This window comes from Chrysochloris asiatica, unplaced genomic scaffold (genome assembly GCF_000296735.1).
Source record: "Chrysochloris asiatica unplaced genomic scaffold, ChrAsi1.0 scaffold00353, whole genome shotgun sequence".
Lineage (NCBI taxonomy): Eukaryota > Metazoa > Chordata > Mammalia > Afrosoricida > Chrysochloridae > Chrysochloris > Chrysochloris asiatica.
Genome location: NW_006408871.1, coordinates 1812576 through 1834544, shown reverse-complemented (window position 1 = coordinate 1834544; position 21969 = coordinate 1812576). Strand labels below are relative to the sequence as shown.

Below are 21969 nucleotides of genomic sequence, written 5' to 3'. Positions count from 1 at the left end.
TGATCCAAGAAGAATGAAGTCCTTGACAACCTCAATCTCTTCTCCATTGATAAGAATGCTGTTTATTGGTCCAGTGGTGAGGATTTTTGTTTTCTTTACACTGAGTTGTAATCCGTACGTAAGGCTGATGCTCCCACTGAGAGAGCCCTAAATTAAAGCAAACCCTAATACAATTAAAGAAGGATATCTCTACAATAATAGTGGGCAATTTTAATACACCAATTGCGAAAAAGGATAGAATAACCAGAAAGCTCAGCAGAGACACAGAGGAACTGAACAATGCAATCAATCAATAGCTTGATCTCATAGATTTGCACAGAGCATTCAAACCAACAGAAGCACAATACACATTCTTTTCCAGTGCACACGGATCATTCTCCAGAATAGACCGTGCTTTAGGCCACAAAGCAAATCTCCATAAACTTAAAAACATCAAAATATTACAAAGCATCTTCTCAGACTACAATGCTATAAACTAGAAATCAACAATAGGAAGATCAAGGAAACAAAATCATACACATGGAAACTGAATAATACCCTGATTAAAAGTTACTGGGTGGTAAAACAAATAAAATGTGAAATTAAAAAATTCCTAGAAAGTAATGAGAATGAAAACACAACATACCAAAACCTTTGGGACACAGCAAAAGCAGTGCTGAGAGGACAATTTATTGAAATAAAAACCACACAAACAAAAAGAACCAAAATCAACATATTAATACAGCATCTACAACATTAGAAAAAGAACAGCAAAGTAAAGCCACAGTTACCAGAAGAAATAAGAAAAGATTAGAGCAGAAATAAATGGGATAGAAAATAACAACAACAACAACAAGAAAATAGAAAAAATCAACATGACAAAAAGCTGGGTCTATGAAAAGATTAATAAAATTAAAAACTTTTTAGTGGGTACGCATTGCATATCAAACATGATTCTACCTGCTGGAGAAGCAGTAGTCAACAAAGCTATGGTGCTTACATTTTTTTATGGGGTGGACTCAGGGAGACAAAATGAACAACAAATAGATCAGGAGTTCATAAGGATTATGAAGAAAAATAGTAAATAAGCAGAGAAAGATGGAGGGTTATTTTGATAGGTGGGTTGGGGAAACCCATCTGATTAATTGGTATTAGAGCATAATCAAACATTTCCACAAATAAAAAATGGTTATTTTCAAATATCTTGATAATCATGGTATTTTTATATCATCATTTGCTATTATCTCAAGGCATTCTTAGGATGAGGTTCATCCTTAAGTATAGGGTATCATCTGTATTTCAGTCTTGGTAATTTCAAATATTCAAATAGTCTTACCTCAGATATTAGATTGTCATTCTTTGTATGTACATTGCACTGCAAGATAATTTATGAACTAATTCTAGGAGTAAATTTTTATAGTAGGGGTCAAAAGCACGATTCATTGCAATGGCTCCAGATTCATAGAAGCATGGGACTTTGTAAGAGAAAGAACAAAGGTGCATGGGAAGTGAAACATCCGATTCTTAGATGGTTACTTTGGTTGTTCCTTGTTAATGGCTGAAAGGAAAGTAAGAGATGGTATGCTTCAGTTGAGGGGAGAAAAAAACACATCAGAATGGCATGGGGCAAAAGCCAGGCTGGTTGCATACTATGATTGATAAAGGGCCAGGGTCTACTGACCCAGAGGTCCAAGGCCACATGCATATGGATGGGAAGAGTCCAGATTAGTATAAGAGAAGATGAAACTGGAATGCTTTTAAAATGGTTATGTGTTTCTTTCAATGTACTATGGATACTGAATGTTTCTCCTACCTGGTGTTGTAAAACAGACCTACATGTATGATGAAATAAATACTGGTTATTATAAATTATGTTGTTGTTGTTGTTAAGTGCTACTGAGTCAGTTCTGACTGAAAACTACCCTGTATAGAGTTTCCAAGGAGCAGATGGTGAACTTGAACCACTGACCTTGCGTTCAAACTGACTTTGCAGTCCAGTACAGTAACTCATAGTGCCACACCAGGACTCCATAGCAAGCACTATAACTACAGCCAATACTTGATCAGATATGCTAAAAGAGGAACTAGGATTTTATCCAAAGAAACACAGGCGGTAGGTTTGAATGCAGTAGCCTCATACAGAGAGTACAGGGGGCATAGATAAAAAACCTGAGCCCCGCCTATCTTTCCAGTCAGGAAATTTGCATTTGAAAAAGCATACAGACCTACCCAGAACTAATGAGAAAGGAAATTGGCTTTTGAAGGAAGGATCTTCAGAATTTCAAGCAAAGAGTTTGCCATTGAATACATTGAATCAGAAAAAATAGTTAGACCCCATCAGAAGAACTTCCATCTAGATAGAACTGGAAGTAAAGGAAACCAGTGAGTAGAGTGGAGTTGTCTGAAGTGCAGGAAGTTCTGTGAACTCCTGAGTCTAAAGGTAATGTCAATTGACCTAACCCAGCAACAACAATAATAGAGACTAGGGATAAGCTGAATAAAGAACCTGACCAAATGAAGAAAAGATACTTAACACTGTATTACTGTTAGGTGCTATCGAGTTGGTACCAACTCATAGCAACCCTATGCACAACAGAACGAAACAGTACCCAGTCCTGGGCCAACCTCACAATTGCTGCTACACTTGAGCCCATTGATGCTGCCACTGTGCTGATGTATCTCACTGGGGGTCTTCCTCTTTTTTTCTGAATTTCCACTTTACCAAACATGATGTCCTTCTCCAGTGAATGGTCTCTCCTGACAATATGTTCAAAGTATGATAGACGAAGTTTGGCCATCCTGTCCTCCAAGGAGCACTCTTGCTGTACTTCTTCCAACACAGATCTGTTTCTTCTTTTGGCAGTCTGTGGTATTTTCAGTATTCTTCTCCAACACCATAAATCAAATGCACCAATTCTTCTTGGTCTTCCTTATTTACTGTCCAACTTTCACATGCATATGAGGTTATTGAAAATACCAGGGCTTGGATCAGGTGCACCTTAGTTCTCAAACGGACACCTTTGCTCTTAAACATTTTAAAGAAGTCTCGTGCAGCATATTTGCCCAATGCAACACATCGTTTGATTTCTTGACTGCTGCTTCCATGAGTGTTGATGGTTGATCCAAGCAAAATGAAGTCATTGACAATGTTAATCTTCTCTCCGTTTATATGGATGTTGTTCATTGGTCCAGTGGTAAGTTTTGTTTTTTTACATTGAGGTGCAACCCAGACTGAAAGCTTTGATCTTCCTCAGTAAGTATTTTAAGTCCTCTTTGCTTTCAGCAAGCAAGGTTGTATAATCTGCATATCGCAGGTTGTTAGTGAGCCTTCCTCCAATTCTGATGTCATATTTTTCATATAACCCAGCTTTTCGGATTATTTGTTCAACATATAGATTGAATAAATATGGTGAAAGAATACAATTCTGACACACATCTTTCCTAATTTTAAATCATTCAGAGTTCGCTTGTTCTGTTCAAACAACTGCCTCTTGGTCTATGTCCTTATGATTACAATTGAGTGTTCCGAATACTCATATATCTCAATGTTGTCCTTAACTTGTCATGATCCACACAATCAACAGCCTTTGCATAGTCAATAAAGCACAAGTAAATATCATTCTGGTATTCTCTGCTTTCAGCCAAGATCCATCTGACATCAGCAATGATATCCCTCATTCCACGGCCTCTTCTGAATCTGGCTCGAACCTCTGGAAGTTCTCTGTCAGTGTGTGGTTGCAGCCGTTTCTGTATTACCTTTAGTAAAACTTTACTTGTATGGGGTATCACTGATACTATCTGATGATTTCTGCATTCCATTAGGCTACCTCTCTTTGGAAAGGGCACAAATACAGATCTCTTCCAGTCAGCTGACCAGGTATCTGTCAAATTTCTTGGCATAGATGAGTGAGTGCCTCCAGTGCCGCCTCACTTTGTTGAAAGATTTCAATTTGTATTCCATCAATTCCTGGTGCCTTGTTCTTTGCCAATGCCTTCAATGCACCTTGGACTTTTTCCTTCAGGATCATTGGCTTTTGATTATATGCTACCTGTTGAAATGGTTGAACATCGACCATTTCTTTCTGGTACAGTGACTTTTGAGTCTTTCTTCATCATTCAATATTTTGCCCATAGAACCTTTCAGTACTGCAAGTAGAGGTTTGAATTTTTCTTCAGTTCCCTCAGCTTGAGAAACGCTGAGCATGTTTTTCTCTTCTGGTTTTCTAACTCCAGGCTTTGCACAATTTGTTATAATATTTGACTTTGTCTTCTCGAGCTGACCTTTGAAATTTTCTGTTCAGCTCTTGTACCACCTCACTTCTTTCATTTGCTTTAGCATCTTTACTCTGGAGAGCAAGTTTTAGAGTCTCTTCTGACATCTATTTTGGTCTTTTCCTTCTCTCTTGTCTTCTCAATGACCTTTAATTGCTTCCTGTATGATGTTCTTGATGTCAGCCCACAACTGTTCTGGTCTTTGGTCTTTGTTGTTGTTGTTGCTATGTGCCATTGAATCAGTTCTGACCCATAGCGACTTTGTATAGGGTTTCCAATGAGCAGCTGGTGAGCTTGAACTGATGGCTTTGCAGTTCAAATGACTTTGATCTGTTCTCTAAATTCAGGTGGGATATATTCAAGGACATATTTTGGCTCTCATGGACCTGTTTTCATTTTCTTCAGCTTCAGCCTGAATTTGCATATGTGCAATTGGTGGTCTGTTCTACAGTCTTCCCCTAACCTTGTTTTGGCTGGTGATATGGAGCTTTTCCAGTCTCTTTCCACAGATGTAGTCAATTTGATTTCTGTATATTCCATATGGTGAAGTTCATGTGTATAGTTGTCTTTTATGCTGTTTTAAAAAGGTATTTACAATAAGAATTCATTGGTTTTTCAAAATTCTATCATGCAATCTCCAGCATTGTTTCTACCTGATGGTAGAAAGGCCATATTTTCCAACTACTGATGCTTTCTTTTCGTTTCCAACCTTTGCATTCCAATCACTGGTAATGATCAATACATCTTGATTGTATATTTGATCAATTTCAGACTGAATAAGTTGGTAGAATTCTTCAATTTCATCATCACTGGTTTTAGTGGTTGGTGCATAAATTTGAGTAATAGTGTTATTAACTGGTCTTCCTTGTAGGAGGATGGATATTATTCTATCACAGACACCATTGTACCTCATGACTGCTCTTGATATGTATTTTTTGATAAGGAATGGAATGCCATTCCTCTTCAATTTGTCATTTCCAGCATAGTAAACCATGTGATTGTCAGATTCAAAATGGCCAATACCATTCCATTTCAGCTAACGAATGCCTAGGATATTGATGTTTATACATTCCATTTCATTTTTGACAATTTCCAATTTTTCTAGATCCATACTTCATACACTCCATGTTGCAATCATTAGCATATGTTTACAGCTGTTTCTCTTCATTTTGAGTTGTGCTCCATTAGCAAATGAAGGTCCTGAGGGCTTTACTCCATTTACATCATCATGGTCAGTTCTACCTTGAGGACTCAGTTCTTGCGCAGTTTCATTTTGAGCGCCTTCCAACCTGAGGAGCTCATCTTCTGGCACAGATACTTCTGTCAGAGTATCTGACAATATTCTGGTGTTAATTATGTTTCCATATCCAGTAATCTGTGCTGACAGTGTTCCACTGCTATTCATAAGGTTTCAGTGACTAAATATTTGGAAGTAGTTCGTCTGTCTCTCCTTCCTAAACTGTCTTCATCTGGAAGCTCATCAGAAACCTGTTCACCGTGGTTGACCCTGCTGGTATTCAGAATATCAGTGGTATAGCTTCCAGAATCATAGCAACACACAAGCCAACACAGTATGACAAACTGACAGTACGACAAACTAACACTGTGAGTTGGTATAAATTGCTACAATTTAATGGCTTGCTCTGAACTGGACTGTTTATAGATGCAGATTCTCCAAGTCTGAAACAGTATAGAAGATTCTTCAGATCAAGGCCCATGCGCACCTGAGAATACTGGCTTGATAAGTTGTTGCTGTTGAGTCAGGTTTTGACTCATTAGCAAACCTGTATAGGGTTTCCAAGCAGTAGCTGGTGAGTTTGAACCACCAACCTTGAGGTTTAAACTAACCCTGTAGTCGAATGCTTATCCTACGGCGCCACAGCAAAACTACTTCAATTAAATTTATTCTGACCCATAGAAATCCTATACAGGGTTTCTGAGGCAGCCTTATCTTTCTCCCAATGAGTGACTGGTGAGTTTGAATTGCCAACCTTGAAGTTAGCATCTCAACACCTAACACCAAGGCTCCTTTGGAAAATCCAGATTCAAAAGGAAGCTAATGAACTCACTGAAAAAGAGTTCTGGTAGGCTCTTTAAAATGAGACTACAAAGACCTTAGTGTTGTAATCAAGTGCCATCAAGTCAGTTCTGATTCATAGCAATTCTGTATAGGGTTTTCAAGGAGCAGCTGGTGGGTTCGAAACATTTAGCAGTCCAGTGCTTATCCTACAGTGTCACATCAGGACTCTGCAAATGCCTTAGCAAGGAATTGAAGGATCCTATAAGAAATACTTGAGACAAAAGGATCTCATAGATGAGATCTTGAAAATATTATGTTGATAATATATTAAGTAAAGCAATCATCTAAGTCAAAGATATATTTATACATATGCATATGTTTCTTTGTTTGAAAAAACATGAAGAGACACCAAAATCTTAACTTGGTGATTTTATTAAGTATAAAAATAAATACCTACATCTCCACTATTTTTTGTCTTCCTCCCTTTTTTTTTTCAACTTTTTATTTTGAATTGAGTGAAGGTTTACAAAGCAGATCATCAGTTTTACATTTAACAAATCACATACTTTGCTTCATTATATGGCTGTGATCCTCTCCATGCAACAACAGCCAATAGCATTTACCTCTATTCACTCTAACCACTGCATTCCTCCCTGCTGATTTGTTTTTCCCTTATATTTTAATTTTCTGTATTACTGGTGCATTATTTGTCTGATAAAGGTTTAAATAGTATTAAATATAAAGTTGGAAGTCGTAAAGCCAACTAAAAAAATTGAGCAAATCTTTAAGAATACTATTAGGTTAAATTCAGAATAAGCAAATAAAAACTTATAAAAATACCAAGGACATTCAAAGAGAGATTTAAAGCTATTTTTAGAGCCAGAAAGAAGACACCTATCATTTGGTGAGGAAAGAGGAGCAATAAATGAGAGAGTAAGAAAGCATCTAGTTGTGCTACGTTAGTTGTTGTCTCTCAGGCTCAATATGTTACTTGTTGTTGTGAAGTGCTGTCAAGTCAATTCTTTCCCATAGTGACCCTATATAGGGTTTATAAGAAGCAGCTGGTGAGCTTGAACCTCCAACCTTGCAGTTCAAAAGGCTTTGCAGTCTGGCGCATTAACCCACAGCACCACACCAGGACTCCATATGTTACTTAAAGAATGAAAAATAAAATTAGAGAAATCATGAATAATAAGAGAAACTGCAGATCACTTGAGATAGATGGATTTTCAACAAATGGAGAAAAATTAAGTTCTAGAAAATACAATTCAGAGTCCGATTGACCAGTAAAGTTCCAGAATGATCTAGCACAGTGATTCTCCATCCTATCAGGTTCAAGGACTCTATATAATAAATATTTTATGTTTCCGTTACTATCCAGAAATAAAATTCAGATGATTACTTCTTCACCAATTAAAAAAATCAAATAGTGCCTTCACTGTTATATAAAAGGAGAAAGTAAAGGAATTTAACATATTTAAAATAAAATATATAATAAAATATACAAGGTATGCCTTAGTAAGTAAATATGGGGCTTAACCATACCATAAAACCAAACCTGTTGCTGTAGTGTTGATTCTGACTCAAAGTGATCACAGAGAACAGAATAGAACTGCACCCACAGGATTTCCAAGACTTACTGGATTAAACGTTAGGTTGTTAACCATAAGTCGGTGGTTCAAACCCACCAGCTGCTCTGAGGAGAAAGATGAGGCAATCTACTCCCATAAAGATTTACAGGCTTGGAAACCCGAAGGGTCAATTCTGTTCTATAGTTGCTAGGAGTTCTGTTGTGGCACTGTAGGATAAGCACTGAACTGCAAAATCAGTTTGAAACACAGGTCAGCAGTTCACATCCAGCAGACACGCCTCTGAAACTCTATACAGATATGGTCGCTAAGAGTCGGTACCTATTCAGTGACACTTAACAATACCAAATCGGGTTGCTATGAGTCGGAACTGACTTGATGGCAGTGGGTAGGAATCTTACAGAAGAAAACTGCCATATCTTTCACCCAAAGAACAAATTTTTTGTGTAAAAATTAGTCTCAGCAGTTCTCTAGTCTTCAGTAGTTTTCAAGAACTAGTAGCACATTTTCTCTTTAAAGGGTAGCTATAGGTCGTAATCAACTTGACGGCACTTAGCAACAACAACTTCTCTTTAAATAAGGTACCAGAGCACGGCGCCAATACATCTATATTTATACTTCTCTTAAAAGTACTGTTTCAAGTAACTTAAAGCACCTGTTAACATACATCAGAGCAATTGGCATTGCTTCAACCCTGAGAGGCAGTGGCCTTCCTTGGGAGCCAGGCATAATCACACCAAGGTGTAGGCGCTGCTGTAGTGGCGAAATTCAGAGGTTACACATAGGCAGGCATTCTTAGCCAGCTGTCTAAGAGTGGGAGCAAAACACAGCATACTGGATTGGTTAAAAAACCGGAATTTTCGCAGGTGAAGAATGGAACGCATCACCGTCCATACACACATGCACACCCTCCCCACCATCCCGTCGTCCCGGCCTACGCCTACTCTGGAGAGACGGCGGCCATGCGGCGAGGTTGGCGCTCCGCGTCCTTTACTCACCTTGCTCCCGAGGAATCCGCACCAGGCAATCTATCATGCCTTTGTACTGAGCCTCGGGTCGGATTTGTTTGGACGACGCCTGCACCTGCAGCAGCAGCTTCACCCGCTCGATGGGCGCCACCGCTGTCTTGGACACTGCCGCTGCGACGCCACCCGCAAGCAGATCCTTTCCGAAGGACTTGGCGTCAAACAGTCGCTTATCCTTCTTTTCCTGCTTCTTCTTCCCAGACTCACGCTGCATGGTGGGGTGATGAACTTAAAATTGGGAACCGCAGCTCGAGATGCGACCAAGAAGAACAGAAGATAACTTCACCTTCCTACTGGCGGGAAAGCTACCCTCAGGGCGCATGGGCAAGAGAGTGGGGGTGGGGTGTGGTAGAGTTGCGCCTGCGCTCCAACGGCTTCCAGCGACTGGCCTCTGGCACGTGACTGTGTAGCACCATCTCAGGAGGCTGTGGGTACGGAGGCAGCACAGCTAATGTACAAGGAAATTTAGCAGTAGAAACAGACACAATAATGCCATTAAGCCAATGGTGGTGGTGGTGGTGTGCCGTGGAGTCGGTTCTGACTCGTTAGGACCCTGCATAGGGTTTCTGAGGCTGTAAATCTTTACCAGAGCAGAAAGCTTTAGCTTTCTCCCGCGGAACGTCTGGTAGTTTCAGACTGCTGACTGTGGGGTTAGTAGCCTGACATTAAGCCAATAGTGTGAAATTTGCCATAATTTATCAGGGTTGCTTGTATAGTCACCTTTTTCCTGTCTGGTTTTGCCGATTGTGCCACCATTGCACAATTTTTATTTATATTGATAATTCTCTTTACAGTAATGGTTATCAATCCAGACTGCTCATTCCAAGAGGAAGAGGGCAGAGTGCTATTGCTGTTTTTTTTAAATTTAAATAAATGGATGCTTGAGTTTAGGGGTCTAACTCTTTACTTTACCAGGTACTTAAAATGGATGGAATTATAAACAAATAAATTAGAGAATTATTTGTGGTTCTCAAACTTTTGTGTGTAGGACTCCTTTTCATGCTTCAAACTATCGAAGGCTACAGAGCTATGTTGTGTGAGTGTGCTTCAAACAGTTCATAGAAAAAGTCCGTTATGTTTTCATTACATTTTTCCATGAACTTTTTGAAGCTTGTGTGTGTGTGTGTATATATATATATATGTTGTTAAGTGCTGTCGAGTTGTTTCCGAGGCTGTAAATCTTTACAGGAGCAGAATGCCTCATCTTTCTCCTGCGGAGCAGCTGGTAGTTTCGAACTGCTGACCTTGTGGTTCACAGCCCAATTCGTAATCTCTCTCTCTCTATCTCTCCATATATATATCCATATATATATATGGATATATATATGGAGAGAGAGAGAGTGGCGCTGTGGGTTAATGGTTAATGCACTGGACTGCAAAGTTACTTCAACCACAAGGTCAGTAGTTCAGACTCACCAGCTGCTCCTTGGAAGCCCTATACAGGGTCACTGTGGGTCAGAACCAACTCTATGGCACTTAACAACAACGACATCTATCTATCTATCTATCTATCTATCTATCTATCTATCTATTTATATATCTATATATAGATACATCTATCTATATCTATCGATAAGGAGCTCTGGTAGCGTAGTGGTTACGAATTGGGCTGCGAACCTTAAGGTCAGCGGTTCGAAACTACCAGGTGCTCCGCAGGAGAAAGATGAGGCTTTCTACTCCCATAAAGATTTACACCCTCGGAAACCCTATACAGGGTCGCTATGGGTCGGAACCGACTCGATGGCACATAACAACAACAACATATCTATCGATATCTATCTATCTATCTATCTATCTATCTATCTATCTATCTATCTATCTATCTATCTATAGAGAGAGGCCTGGTGTGGCACTGTGGGTTAAAGCACTGGACTGCAAAGTCATTTGAACCTCCAGGTCAGCAGTTCAAGATTACCAGTTGCTTCCCCAAAAACCTCCGAAACCCTATTCAGGGTCACCATGGGTCGGAATTGATTTGACAGCACTTAACAACAACAACAATATATATAAGTTCCATTGAGTCCAACTCATATTGACCCTGCACACAGTTCCTAAGGGGCAGCTGGTGAGTTTGAACTTCCGACCTTGCTGTTCAAACCAACCTTGCAGTCCAGTGCTTTATCCTACCACACTATACCAGGACACTCTCATTCTGTCTCTCTCTGTCTCTCTCTCTCTATTTATATATATGTTGTTGTTGTTGTTAAGTGCTGTAAAGTTGGTTCCAGCTCATAGTGACCCTGTGTATGGTGTCTGAGAAGCTGCTAGTGGATTTGAACCACTGGCCTTGCAGTTCAAACTGACATTGTGGTCCAGGCCATATATATATATATATGATGGTGGTGATGTGCCGTGGAGTCAGGTTAGACTCATAGCGACACTCAGAGGGTTTCCAAGACTTAAGTCTTTAGGGAGCAGAAAGCCTCATCTTTCTCCTGTGGAATGGCTGGTACTTTTGAACTGCTGACCTAGAGGTAAGCAGCCCAACTTGTAACCACTATGCTACCAGAGCTCCTTATGTTTATATATAAAGCATATATATTACATTTATGTGTATTATGAAACTTGCTTTCTAGGGTAGAGATGCTAAAACAAATGAAAGGAATGAGGAGGTAAAAGAGCTGAACAAAAAAGTTCAAAGGGCAGCTGGCGAAGACAAGCAAGCATTATAATGAAATGTGCAAAGACCTGGAATTAGAAAACCAAAAGGGAAAAACATGCTAAGCATTTCTCAACCTTAAAGAACTGAAGAAAAAACTGAAGCCTCCACTTGAGCCCTGGTAGTGTAGAGGGTTATGAGCTGCATTGTTAACTGCAAGATTAGTATTTTAAATCTACCAGTCACTCTGTGGTAGAAAGATGAGGCTTTCTGCTCCTGTAAAAATTTACAGCCTCAGAAACTCTACACAGGGTCGCTATGAGTCGTCACCATTTCAGTGGTACACAGCCACCACCAACCATCACCATAAGCAAAATAGTGAATGATGGATGCACCAAAAAAAGGGTAGAAGGAATACACAGAGTCACTGTACTAGAAAGAAAAGGCTGATGTTCAACTATTTAAAGAGGTAGCATATGATCAAGAGTTAATTGTACCAAAGGAAGAAGTCCAAGGTGTGCTGAAGGCATTAGCAAACAAGACTCTGGAAATTGATGGAATACAAATGGAAATTCTTCAACAAACTGATGCAGCAGTGGAGGCACTAACTCACCTTAACAAGAAATTTGGAAGACAACTACCTAGCCAATTGATTGGAAGAAATCCATATTTGTGCCCATTTCAAAGAGAGATGACCCTGTGGAAAGCGGAAATCCTCAGACAATAGCATTAATCACTTGCAAGTAAACTTTTGCTAATGATAATTCAAAAATGGCTGCAACGGTACACAATTGATAGGGAACTGCTAGAGATTCAAGCCAGATTCAGAAGAGGACATTAGATGGAACTTGACTGAAAGCAGAGAATATCGGAAAGATTTTTGTGTTTTATTGACTATGCAAAGACTTTTGACTGTGTGGATCATAACAAACTATGTATAACACTGTGAAGAATGGATATTCCAGAACACTTCATTTTGCTAATGAGGAACCAGTGCATAGACCAGTGTATGTTGTTATTGTTGTTGTTAAATACCGTGAAGTTGGTTCTGACTCATAGTGACCCTGCACAGGGTTTCCAAGGCTGTAAATCTTTATGGGAGCAGAATGCCTCATCTTTCTCCCATGGAACTGCTGGTAGTTTCAAACTGCGAACCTTCAGGTTAGCAGCCTGATTCGTAACCACTACGCTACCAGAGCTCCTTAGACCAGTGCCTAGACGGTAGTTATTGGAACAGAACAAGGGAACACTGAATGGTTTAAAATCAGGAAAAGTGTGTGCCAAGGTTAGGGTTTTCTCTCACCATACCTATTCAATCTGTATGCTGAGCAAATAATTTGAGAAGATGTATTATATGAAGAAGAAAGTGGCATCAGAATTGGAGGAAGATTCATTAACAACCTGTGATAATGCTGATGATGCAACTTTGCTTGCTGAGTGTAAAGAGTACTGAAAATACTTATTGATCAAGATCAAATAACTAAGCCTTCAGTATGTATTGCACCTCAATGTTAAGAAAACAAGAATCCTTGCAACTGGACCAATAAATAACATCTTGATAAATGGAGAAAAGATTGAAGTTGTTAAAGACTTCATTTTGCTCAGATCCACAATCAACACTCATGGTCATGGAAGCAGCAGTCAAGAAATGATGCATTAAATTATGCAAATCTGTGCACAAGACTTCTTTAAACCTGTTCAAGGGGAAAGATGTGAGGGTTTATGTGTGTCTGACCTAAGCCATAGTATTTTCAATACTCATATGCATGTTAAAGTTGGAAAATGAATAAGGAAGACCATAGAAGAACTCATACTTCTGAGTTATGTTGTTGGGAAAGAATATTAAAAGTATCTTGGACTACCAGAAGAATAAACTAATCTGTGTTGGAAGAATGTGCCTTAGAAGCCAGGATAGCTAGAGTTCATCTCTCTTTTTTCAGACACAATATCAGGAGGAACCAGTCCCTTGAGAAGGACATCATGCTTAGTAAAGTGGAGGATCAGTGAAAAAGAGGAGACCCCCAACAAGATGGATTGGCACAGTGGGAGCAACTGGCCCAAGTGTAACAATGATTGTGAGAATGTCACAGGATTGGGCAACATTTCATTCTGTCATGCACAGGGTCACTAGGAGTCAGAACCAACTCGGCTCCTCATGACAACAAATCAAATACAGGATTATTTAGCAACAGATAACTGGAACATGATTTGGAAACTTCATGATGTCAGAGGCTGTGTTTACTCATTTTTATCCCAATTGCCAAACAAATTTACCATTGTGCTATGGGGGTTATAATCCACAAAACCAGACAGTAAGAAACTAACTAGACAAATGACCCCTTCTAAATTTACCATATGAGAAATTAAAACAAAAATATAAATGTTAACTAATTCATAAATCCATTACATACTAATGTAATATTTTAAAATAAAAACTATTTTTCAAAACGAAATTGTGAGAAGAGTAGCATTATTTTATATTTTTGAAAAATTTTCAAGTATCTAGCTTAGCAAAAGACAGATTCAAATAACTGTTTTTGCACACAATCTGTTAGAAAATTACTTGTTAGGCAGCTTCTGGTGCAGCCTCTGCAGAGCTCCACTGTATATTCACGAATGAATGAGAATGAAAATGACAAAAATATTCTTATCTTGAAAAGTTTTTTGAGTATTGGATGGATAGTTTCTGAAAGAAATTTCCTGAAAGGGTCTCAGGGATGTATAGTGGTAGCCCTAGATCATGTTTTGAAAACACATCTGCAGACTTATACATTCATGTTTGATTTTTTTTGTGTGTGTGTGTACAGTTTTTTTAAAAAAGTTTTTATTGTGAGTGATAGTTTATATGGGAGAAAATCAGCTTTACACCATAGTTTCATTGCAATTATTACAATCTACATGCATCATCATTCAACAGTATTTGCTTCCATTCCCTATATATTTTTTGGAGGGTGGGGGTGGAAGATGTACACAAAAACACTCAGGAATATATAATAATTTAAACAACCAAAGGACACATTCTGCAAGTATGCTTCCTGGATGCCAGCACTCAGTCCCTCTCTTTCCATGAGTCTAGAACCCTCAGCTGCTCCTTCTCTCCACGTCCTCATCTTTGCCTCCATCTCTAGTGTTGCAGCTTCTCTGGATGGGGTTCCACATTCTGCTTGTGCTCTTCTCCCTTGATGGTCCTAGGATCCTCTGTTTCTGGACTATAACATTAACTACTCCCCAATTTTTGTTACAAAACTTCTACCTTTACAGTTGTGACAGTCATAATTAGTCATGAAAACAATTACTCACTATTGAATCATAAGAATCTCTTTTCATCAGACCCATCTAGACAAGATGAAAACTATTCAGTGGCGACTCTTTCTTCCCCTGCACACTCATAGATTAAACTCCCTATTGAAAACTTGTAAGTCAGTCAATTCGTGCCTTTATCACCCCTCATTTAAGTAGCTAATGTCCCAGTTGCCCGTCCCTATTTACCCTATATACAGAGGGAATAAGATTGATACTTGATGTGAATCCTCCTTCCCTCTCAGTTGGTATTTTGAGCTACTACTTCCATAAGTACAGGTCAAGGTCATCAAACTGCAGTAATTTACACTTGTTTCCTTTATCAAATTTTTTTTTTTTTTTTTATCTTTCATTGAGGCTAGGTCAAATGGGTACTATCAGCAAGTTTGGGCATTTGCTGTATAGCATAGAAATGCTAAAGCAAATGGAAGAAATTTGAAAGTCTAAGACAGAAAAATAAAAAAAGTACCTGGAGAAGACAAAGTCAAGTATTAAAAGCAAAGAATACACCCAACGTTTCTCAAGCTGACAGAACTGAAGAAAAATTTCAAACAACTTGAAATACTGAAGGATTCTGTGAACAAGCTACTGAATGATGGAGAAAGCATTAAAAGAAGATGGAAGTAATACACAGAATCATTGCCCAAAAAGAAATGATTGATGCTCAACCATTTCAAGAGGTACACATGATCAAGAACTTATGTGACTGAAGGCAGAAGTCTAAGATACACTGAAGGCATTGGGGAAAAAAAAAACCACAAAAAAAAACACAAGGCTCCTGAAATTACTGGAATACAAATTGAAATCTTTCAACAAACTGATGCAGTACTGTAGGCACTCACTCAACTATGTCAGGAAATTTGGAAAACAGCTACAAGACCAACTGATTGGAAGAGATACATATTTGTGCCCTTTTCAAAGAGAGGTGACCCAGGGGAATGCAGATGTCATGGAGCAATATCACTACTACTACTCACAAGTAAAATTTTGCTGAATTATTCAAAAACAGCAACAGTATATCAATAGGAAATTGCTAGAAATTGAAGTTGGAATCAGAAGAGGATGTGGAAGCAGAGATATCACTGCTGATGTCTTGTGGATCTGGGATGAAAGGGAATACCAGAATGATATTTTTGTGTTTTATTGACTAAGCAAAGTCTTTTGACTGTGTAGATCATGGTAAGCTATGGATAACATTGCAAAGAATGTGTATTCCAGAACACTTAATTGTGCTCATGAGGACCAACAGGCAGTCATTCAAACAGAAGAAGGGGATAATGAATGGTTAAAATTAGGAAAGATGTTCACCAAGGTTGTATTCCTTCACCACACTTATTCAATCTGTATGCTGAGCAAATGATCTGAAAAACTGGATCATATGAAGAAGAATGTGGCATCAGGATTGGAGGGAGAACCATTTACAATCTGTGATATGCATATGACACAATTTTGCTTCCTGGAAGCAAAGAGGACTTAAAATAATTATTGATGATCAAAGACCAAAGCCTTCAGTATGGTTTGCACCTCAATGTAAAGTAAAAAAAAAAAAATCCTCACAACTGGACCAATACATAACATCATGATTGATGAAGAAATGATTTTCTTGAATCCATAATCAACACTCATGGAAGCAGTAGTTAAGAAATCAAACAACATACAGCATTAGGCAAAACTGCTGTGCAAGACCTCCTTAAATAAAGTGCTAAATACCAAAGATATCAGTGTGTTGACTAAGGTATGCCTGACCCAAGCCATGGTATTCTCAATTGCCTCATATACATGTGAAATTTGGACAATGAATAAGGAAGACCATAGAAGAATTGTTGTATTTGAGTTATGGTGTTTGAGAGGAATGTTAAAAGTACCAAGGACAATCAGAAAACAAACGAATTATTCTTGGAAGAGGTAGAGCCAGAATGTGCCCTAAAAGTAAGACATAGTATCTTCCTACTTTGGACATATTATCAGGAGGGACCGGTATCTGAAAAACATCATAGTATGTAAAATAGAGGGTTAGCAAAAAAAGAGGAAGACTACTCAAAAAGATGGATTGGCACAGTGGCAACAGCAATGGTCTCAATCTTAACATCTTGTGAAGATGACACAAGAGCTTGCAGAGTTTTGTTATGTTATGCATAGGGTTACTATGATTTGGAACCAACTCACTGGCACCTAACCACCATGAAAAACTAAGCCAAGGACAGGAATTTAAAGGTATCCAAATTGGAAAAGAAAAAGTAAAAGTATTTCTAATTGCAGATGACATGATCCTACACATAGAAAATCCCAAAGACTCAATAAGACAATTATTAGAATTCAAAGATTCAGCAAATTGGCATGTTACAAGATCAACATACAAACATTAGTTGGATTCCTTTACAGTAATAAAGAGGACTAGGAAAAGTAAATCAGGAAATAGCCACCTAAAAGATGATACACTGAGGCATAAATCTAACCAGAGAAACAAAGGTCCTATACAAGGAAAACTACAAATACTTCTACAAGAAACCAAAAGTTACAAAAATGGAAGATATGCCACAATCACGGATAGGAAGATAACACTGTAAAAATGTCAACACTCCCCAAAGCAATATATAGATATAATTCAATCCCAATCCAGATTCCAATGTCATTCTTTAAAGACAGGGAAAATTGATCACTAACTGTATATAGAAAGGTATGAGACCTAGGATAAGCAAAGCATTACTTAGGAAGAGCAAAATTAAAGGCTTCTCACTTCCTGATCTCAAAATCTACTACAGAGCCACAGTGGTCAAAACAGACTGGTACTGGTACAATGATTGGTATATAGATCAATGGAACAGACTTAAGAACCTAGAAGTTTGGCAAAGTGCCAAAACACACTAAATGGGGATGAGATAGTCTCTTAAAAACATGGTGCTGACAAAACTGGAAATCCCTTTGTAGAAAAATGAAATTATTAAAACTGTTTTCAAACACTTCTAATGAGGTCAGCTTGACGACTAAGGTGCGCCTGACCCAAGCCATGGTATTTTCAATAGCCTCGTATGCATGTGAAAGCTGGACAATGAATAAGGATGACCGGAGAAGAATTGATGCTTTTGAGTTATGGGTTGCCAAAAGAACAAACAGATCTGTGTTGGAAGAAGTGCATCCAGAGTGCTTGGAGGCCAAAATGGACAAACTTCATCTCTCATACTTTGAACACATTGACAGGAAGGACCAGTCACTGGAGAAGGATATCATGTTTGGTAAGGTGGAGGGTCAGAGAAAAAGAGGAAGAATCCCAGCGAGATTGATTAGCCAAGTAGCAGCATCGATGGACTCAAGTGTGGCAACAGTAATGAGGCTGGCCCAGGATTGGGCAGTGGTTCATTCTGCTGTGCATAAGGTCGCTATGAGTTGGTACCGACTCAATGGCACTTAACAACAACAAAATAAATAGGTCAACTATGATTCTTAATATTTGTTTACTTATAATATAGCCAGTTGACACATCCTACTGGTTCTGTTTGGTGTGATCTTCTCCACAGTGTCTCATTTGACTCAACTGTTTTTTCAGCCTGTCTTTCTCCATTCTGCATGTTACTGTCAGTTTAGTCTTTCTGAAGCAATCGTATTAAACATTAGGCGTTAGAGCACTAGGCTTAAAAGCTTATTTTCTGCATTGTACTGACTTCAAAATCCTTAGTCAAAATCCATTGCATGTTAAAGGAATGATTGGCTTCTTATCTGCAAAAATTTGAAAAATAAAAGGCTTTCATCCACTTTAAAGGAGTCTGAAGCATTACCAAGTACACAGGGAGAGACTTAAGTGGGGATTACTTAAAGCACTCTCCAGATAAGACTGTATTTTTACAGTGCCAAAAAATGTCAGAAGGAACCATCTTTTTGTCTCACTGGACCATACTTATCTCCAAGAGCAGAAAAACAGATGTGCTGCTCCCCAGAACAACTTCATCTACCTTTTTTCACTTCAGTTGACTCAGATAGTTGACAATATTCACAGTATATCATTTTCTGATATCTTTCAAGCTCATTTCGGTTATGTATTCATTTATAGAGGACAAACAAAAGTGAAAGTACCTATTTTGAAATATATTTTAAAACTTTATTAAGATCTCTGAATCAACTCCTTTCAATATCATATATATATATATATATAATCTGCAGTATTGTCTTCATTTAGTAATTTAGAGAAGAAAAAGATTCTAGTGATTAATCTGTTGATGTGGCACTGTGGATCATCATTGGGCTGTGAACTACAACGTTGGAAGTTCAAACCCACCAGCTACTCCTCAGGAACCCTATACAGGGTCCCTATGAACCGGAACTGACTCGATTGCACTTAACAACAACAATACCAGTATTATTGGAGTCATGGTGTGGCTCTATAGGACAAGTACTGGAGTGTTAACTACAAGGTCAGCAGTTCAACCCTTTAGCGCTCCTCAGAAACACTATACAGGGTTGCTAGGAGTCGGAGGCGATTCCGTTTTGTTGTTGTTGTTAGGTGCTATTGAGTCAGTACCGACTCATAGCGACCTTATGCACAGCAGAACAAAACAATGTCCAATCCTGGGCCAACCTCACTATTGTTGCCACACTTGAGTCCATCAATGCTGCCACTTGGCCAATCCATCTTGTTGGGGGTCTTCCTCTTTTTCTCTGATCCTCCATCTTACCAAACATTATATCCTTCTCCAGTGACTGTTCCCTCCTGACAATATATCCGAAGTATGAGAGACGAAGTTTGGCCATCCTGGCCTCCAAGGAGCACTCTGCTGCACTCCTTCCAAAACAGGTCTATTTATGGCTGTTCTGATGTCAGATGGATCTTGGCTGTTCTGATGTCAGAAAGCAAAGAATATCAGAAAGATGTTTACCTGTGCTTTATTGACTATGCAAAGGCTTTCGATTGTGTGGATCATGACAAGCTATGGACAACATTGTGAAACATGAGTATTCCGGAACACTTAATTGTACTCATGAGGAATCTGTACCTGGACCAAGAAGTAGTTGTTGGTGGCTTGAGTTACTGTGATTCTGAAAGCTATGTTACCAGCATTTTAAATACCAGCAGGGTCACCATGGAGGACAGGTTTCAGATGAGCTTCCAGACGAAGACAGACTAGGAAGAAAGAGTGACGAACTACTTCCGAATCTTTTAGTCACTGAAAACCTTACAAATAGCGGAGAAACACTGTCAGATACAGTGCCTGAAAATGAGCCCCTCAGGTTGGAAGGCACTCAAAATGCAACTGGGGAAGAGATGCCTCCTCAAATTAAAGTTGACCATGATGACACGAATGGGGTTAAGCTCCATTCAGAACCTTCGTTTGCTTATGGGGCACAACTCAAAATGAAGAGAAACAGCTGTAAACATCCATTGAGTGTTGATAATTGATCCAAGAAGAATGAAGTCCTTGATAAGAATGTTGTTTATTGGTCTAGTGGTGAGGGTTTTCATTTTCTTTACACTGAGATGGAATCCAAACCAAAGGCTGTGCTCTTAGATCTTCATCAGTAAGTATTTTAAGTCTTTTTCTACTTTTCTTAGAAATCAGCAAAGTTAATTCCCACATCTACTTCAGGTGTGGAGTCACCTTGGTGAGCTTTCTTCTGCCCACCATGTTTAAAACATACCACTGCCTATACTTTATATCTTTTCTCTCTTCATTTTTTTTTTTTTTTTTCTTAGCGTTTATCACTATACTTATTTGTGATCTTTCTGGGAACTGGTATATAAGAGCCCCAAGAGGGATTTTCCAGCTATTTTGTTAATGCTGTACTAATAATACTCAGAACAGTGCTTTGCACAGAGTAGAAATTCAATAAATATTTATTGGAGGAATGTATGAAAAGGAAACATGACTATAAACATATAAATCATCTTTACTAAAAACTATAAAAATAAGTTCAATTATACAGAATATAGTAATACAATGCTGCAATATTATTTTATCCAGTTTAAAGTTATCAATTAAAATTTTAATTACAACTAATAATTTATTTATAATATCCAAAGTATAAATCCTTGTTTGAAAGTGTTCATCTAGTTTAATGCTAAATCATTTTTCTCAGCTTCTTTTCAACATTTTGTGCAGTAGCAGGTATGGTTCAGTTGACCCACTGGTTTTTAACCAGTAAATATTTAATAAAAAATAATGCCAACAAATGTTAGCAGTAGCTAACACTTTTACAGCACTTTTTAAAGAATATTCATAGAAGAAAATTTTGGTAAATTAGTTTCAAACCTTTCTTAATTTGTATTAGAAATAAGCCCCCACCACCCAAAACAAACAAACAAACAAACAACAAACAAAAACCCAAAACAAGCATTGCATATTTACTACCTTGCTAGAGTGCATTATCAACAGTTCAGTTAGTTGGCACAAATAAGAACCATTTTCTGTTATCTCACAAAAACAAACAGCTAAAGACAGGAAAGACAAACCCCAAACCAAACCCACTGTTATTGAGTCCATTCTGACCAATAGGGTTTTTGCAACTAAATTTTTACAGGAGCAGATAGCCCATCTTTCTCCTAAGGAGCTCTTAGTGGTTCTGAACTGCTGACCTTACAAGTGAGAAGCCCAATGCCTAATCCATAGCATCACCAGGGCTAGAAACCCTAAAATGTAATCTTTTGAGTGTGTCTTTGGGACTAAACTACATGATGGTGTGATAGTTAGGTTCTGTGTCTACTTGAGCCAGGATTCACAATTGTTTGGTAGTTAACTCTGATGATTGGTTATGAGCAGCCAATCAATTGAAAGGATGTTTCCTTGGGAGTGTGGCCTAATCCCAATATAATGGACATTCAGGAAAGACTCACTCTGTTTCCCACTCGATCTAGATTTCGTTTCTGGGTTGTCCTCCAACCTCTGGTTCTTTGAACTTGAGCCAATGGGCTGCTGTATTGTGTGTTTGCCTGTTTGGTCTGCCACTGAGTATGCCGGGAAAAATGGATGCCCAATGGGTGGCTCTGCATGTCTGTTTCTGTTGCCCTAGCTCATGTGCTCTGTGCTACTGGTTCTGCAGTGTGCCTGCCCAGGTCCTGGTCACCTGCCACCCTTATTCCAGTGCCAAGGTCCTGTTCTGCACCCTGCCTTGGAATTCTCACCTTCCAGGCCCACCCACTTATCTTGGTTTGCCTGGCCTGTATTTGTGACTGCTATGTCTACAATTGTAAGCCATTTC

The 21969-nt window shown here is 38.6% G+C and overlaps 1 protein-coding gene across 1 annotated transcript in view; it reads right to left on the bottom strand.

Annotated features, from left to right (window-relative positions):
• Positions 1-9099, bottom strand: part of SLC25A31 (solute carrier family 25 (mitochondrial carrier; adenine nucleotide translocator), member 31) — a 54523-nt gene extending 45424 nt beyond the window's left edge. Inside the window, exon 1 of the mRNA XM_006876098.1 lies at positions 8859-9099. Coding sequence (XP_006876160.1) covers positions 8859-9099 — 241 coding nt within the window. The remainder of the gene's footprint in view (positions 1-8858) is intronic.
• Positions 9100-21969: the final 12870 nt, after the last annotated feature.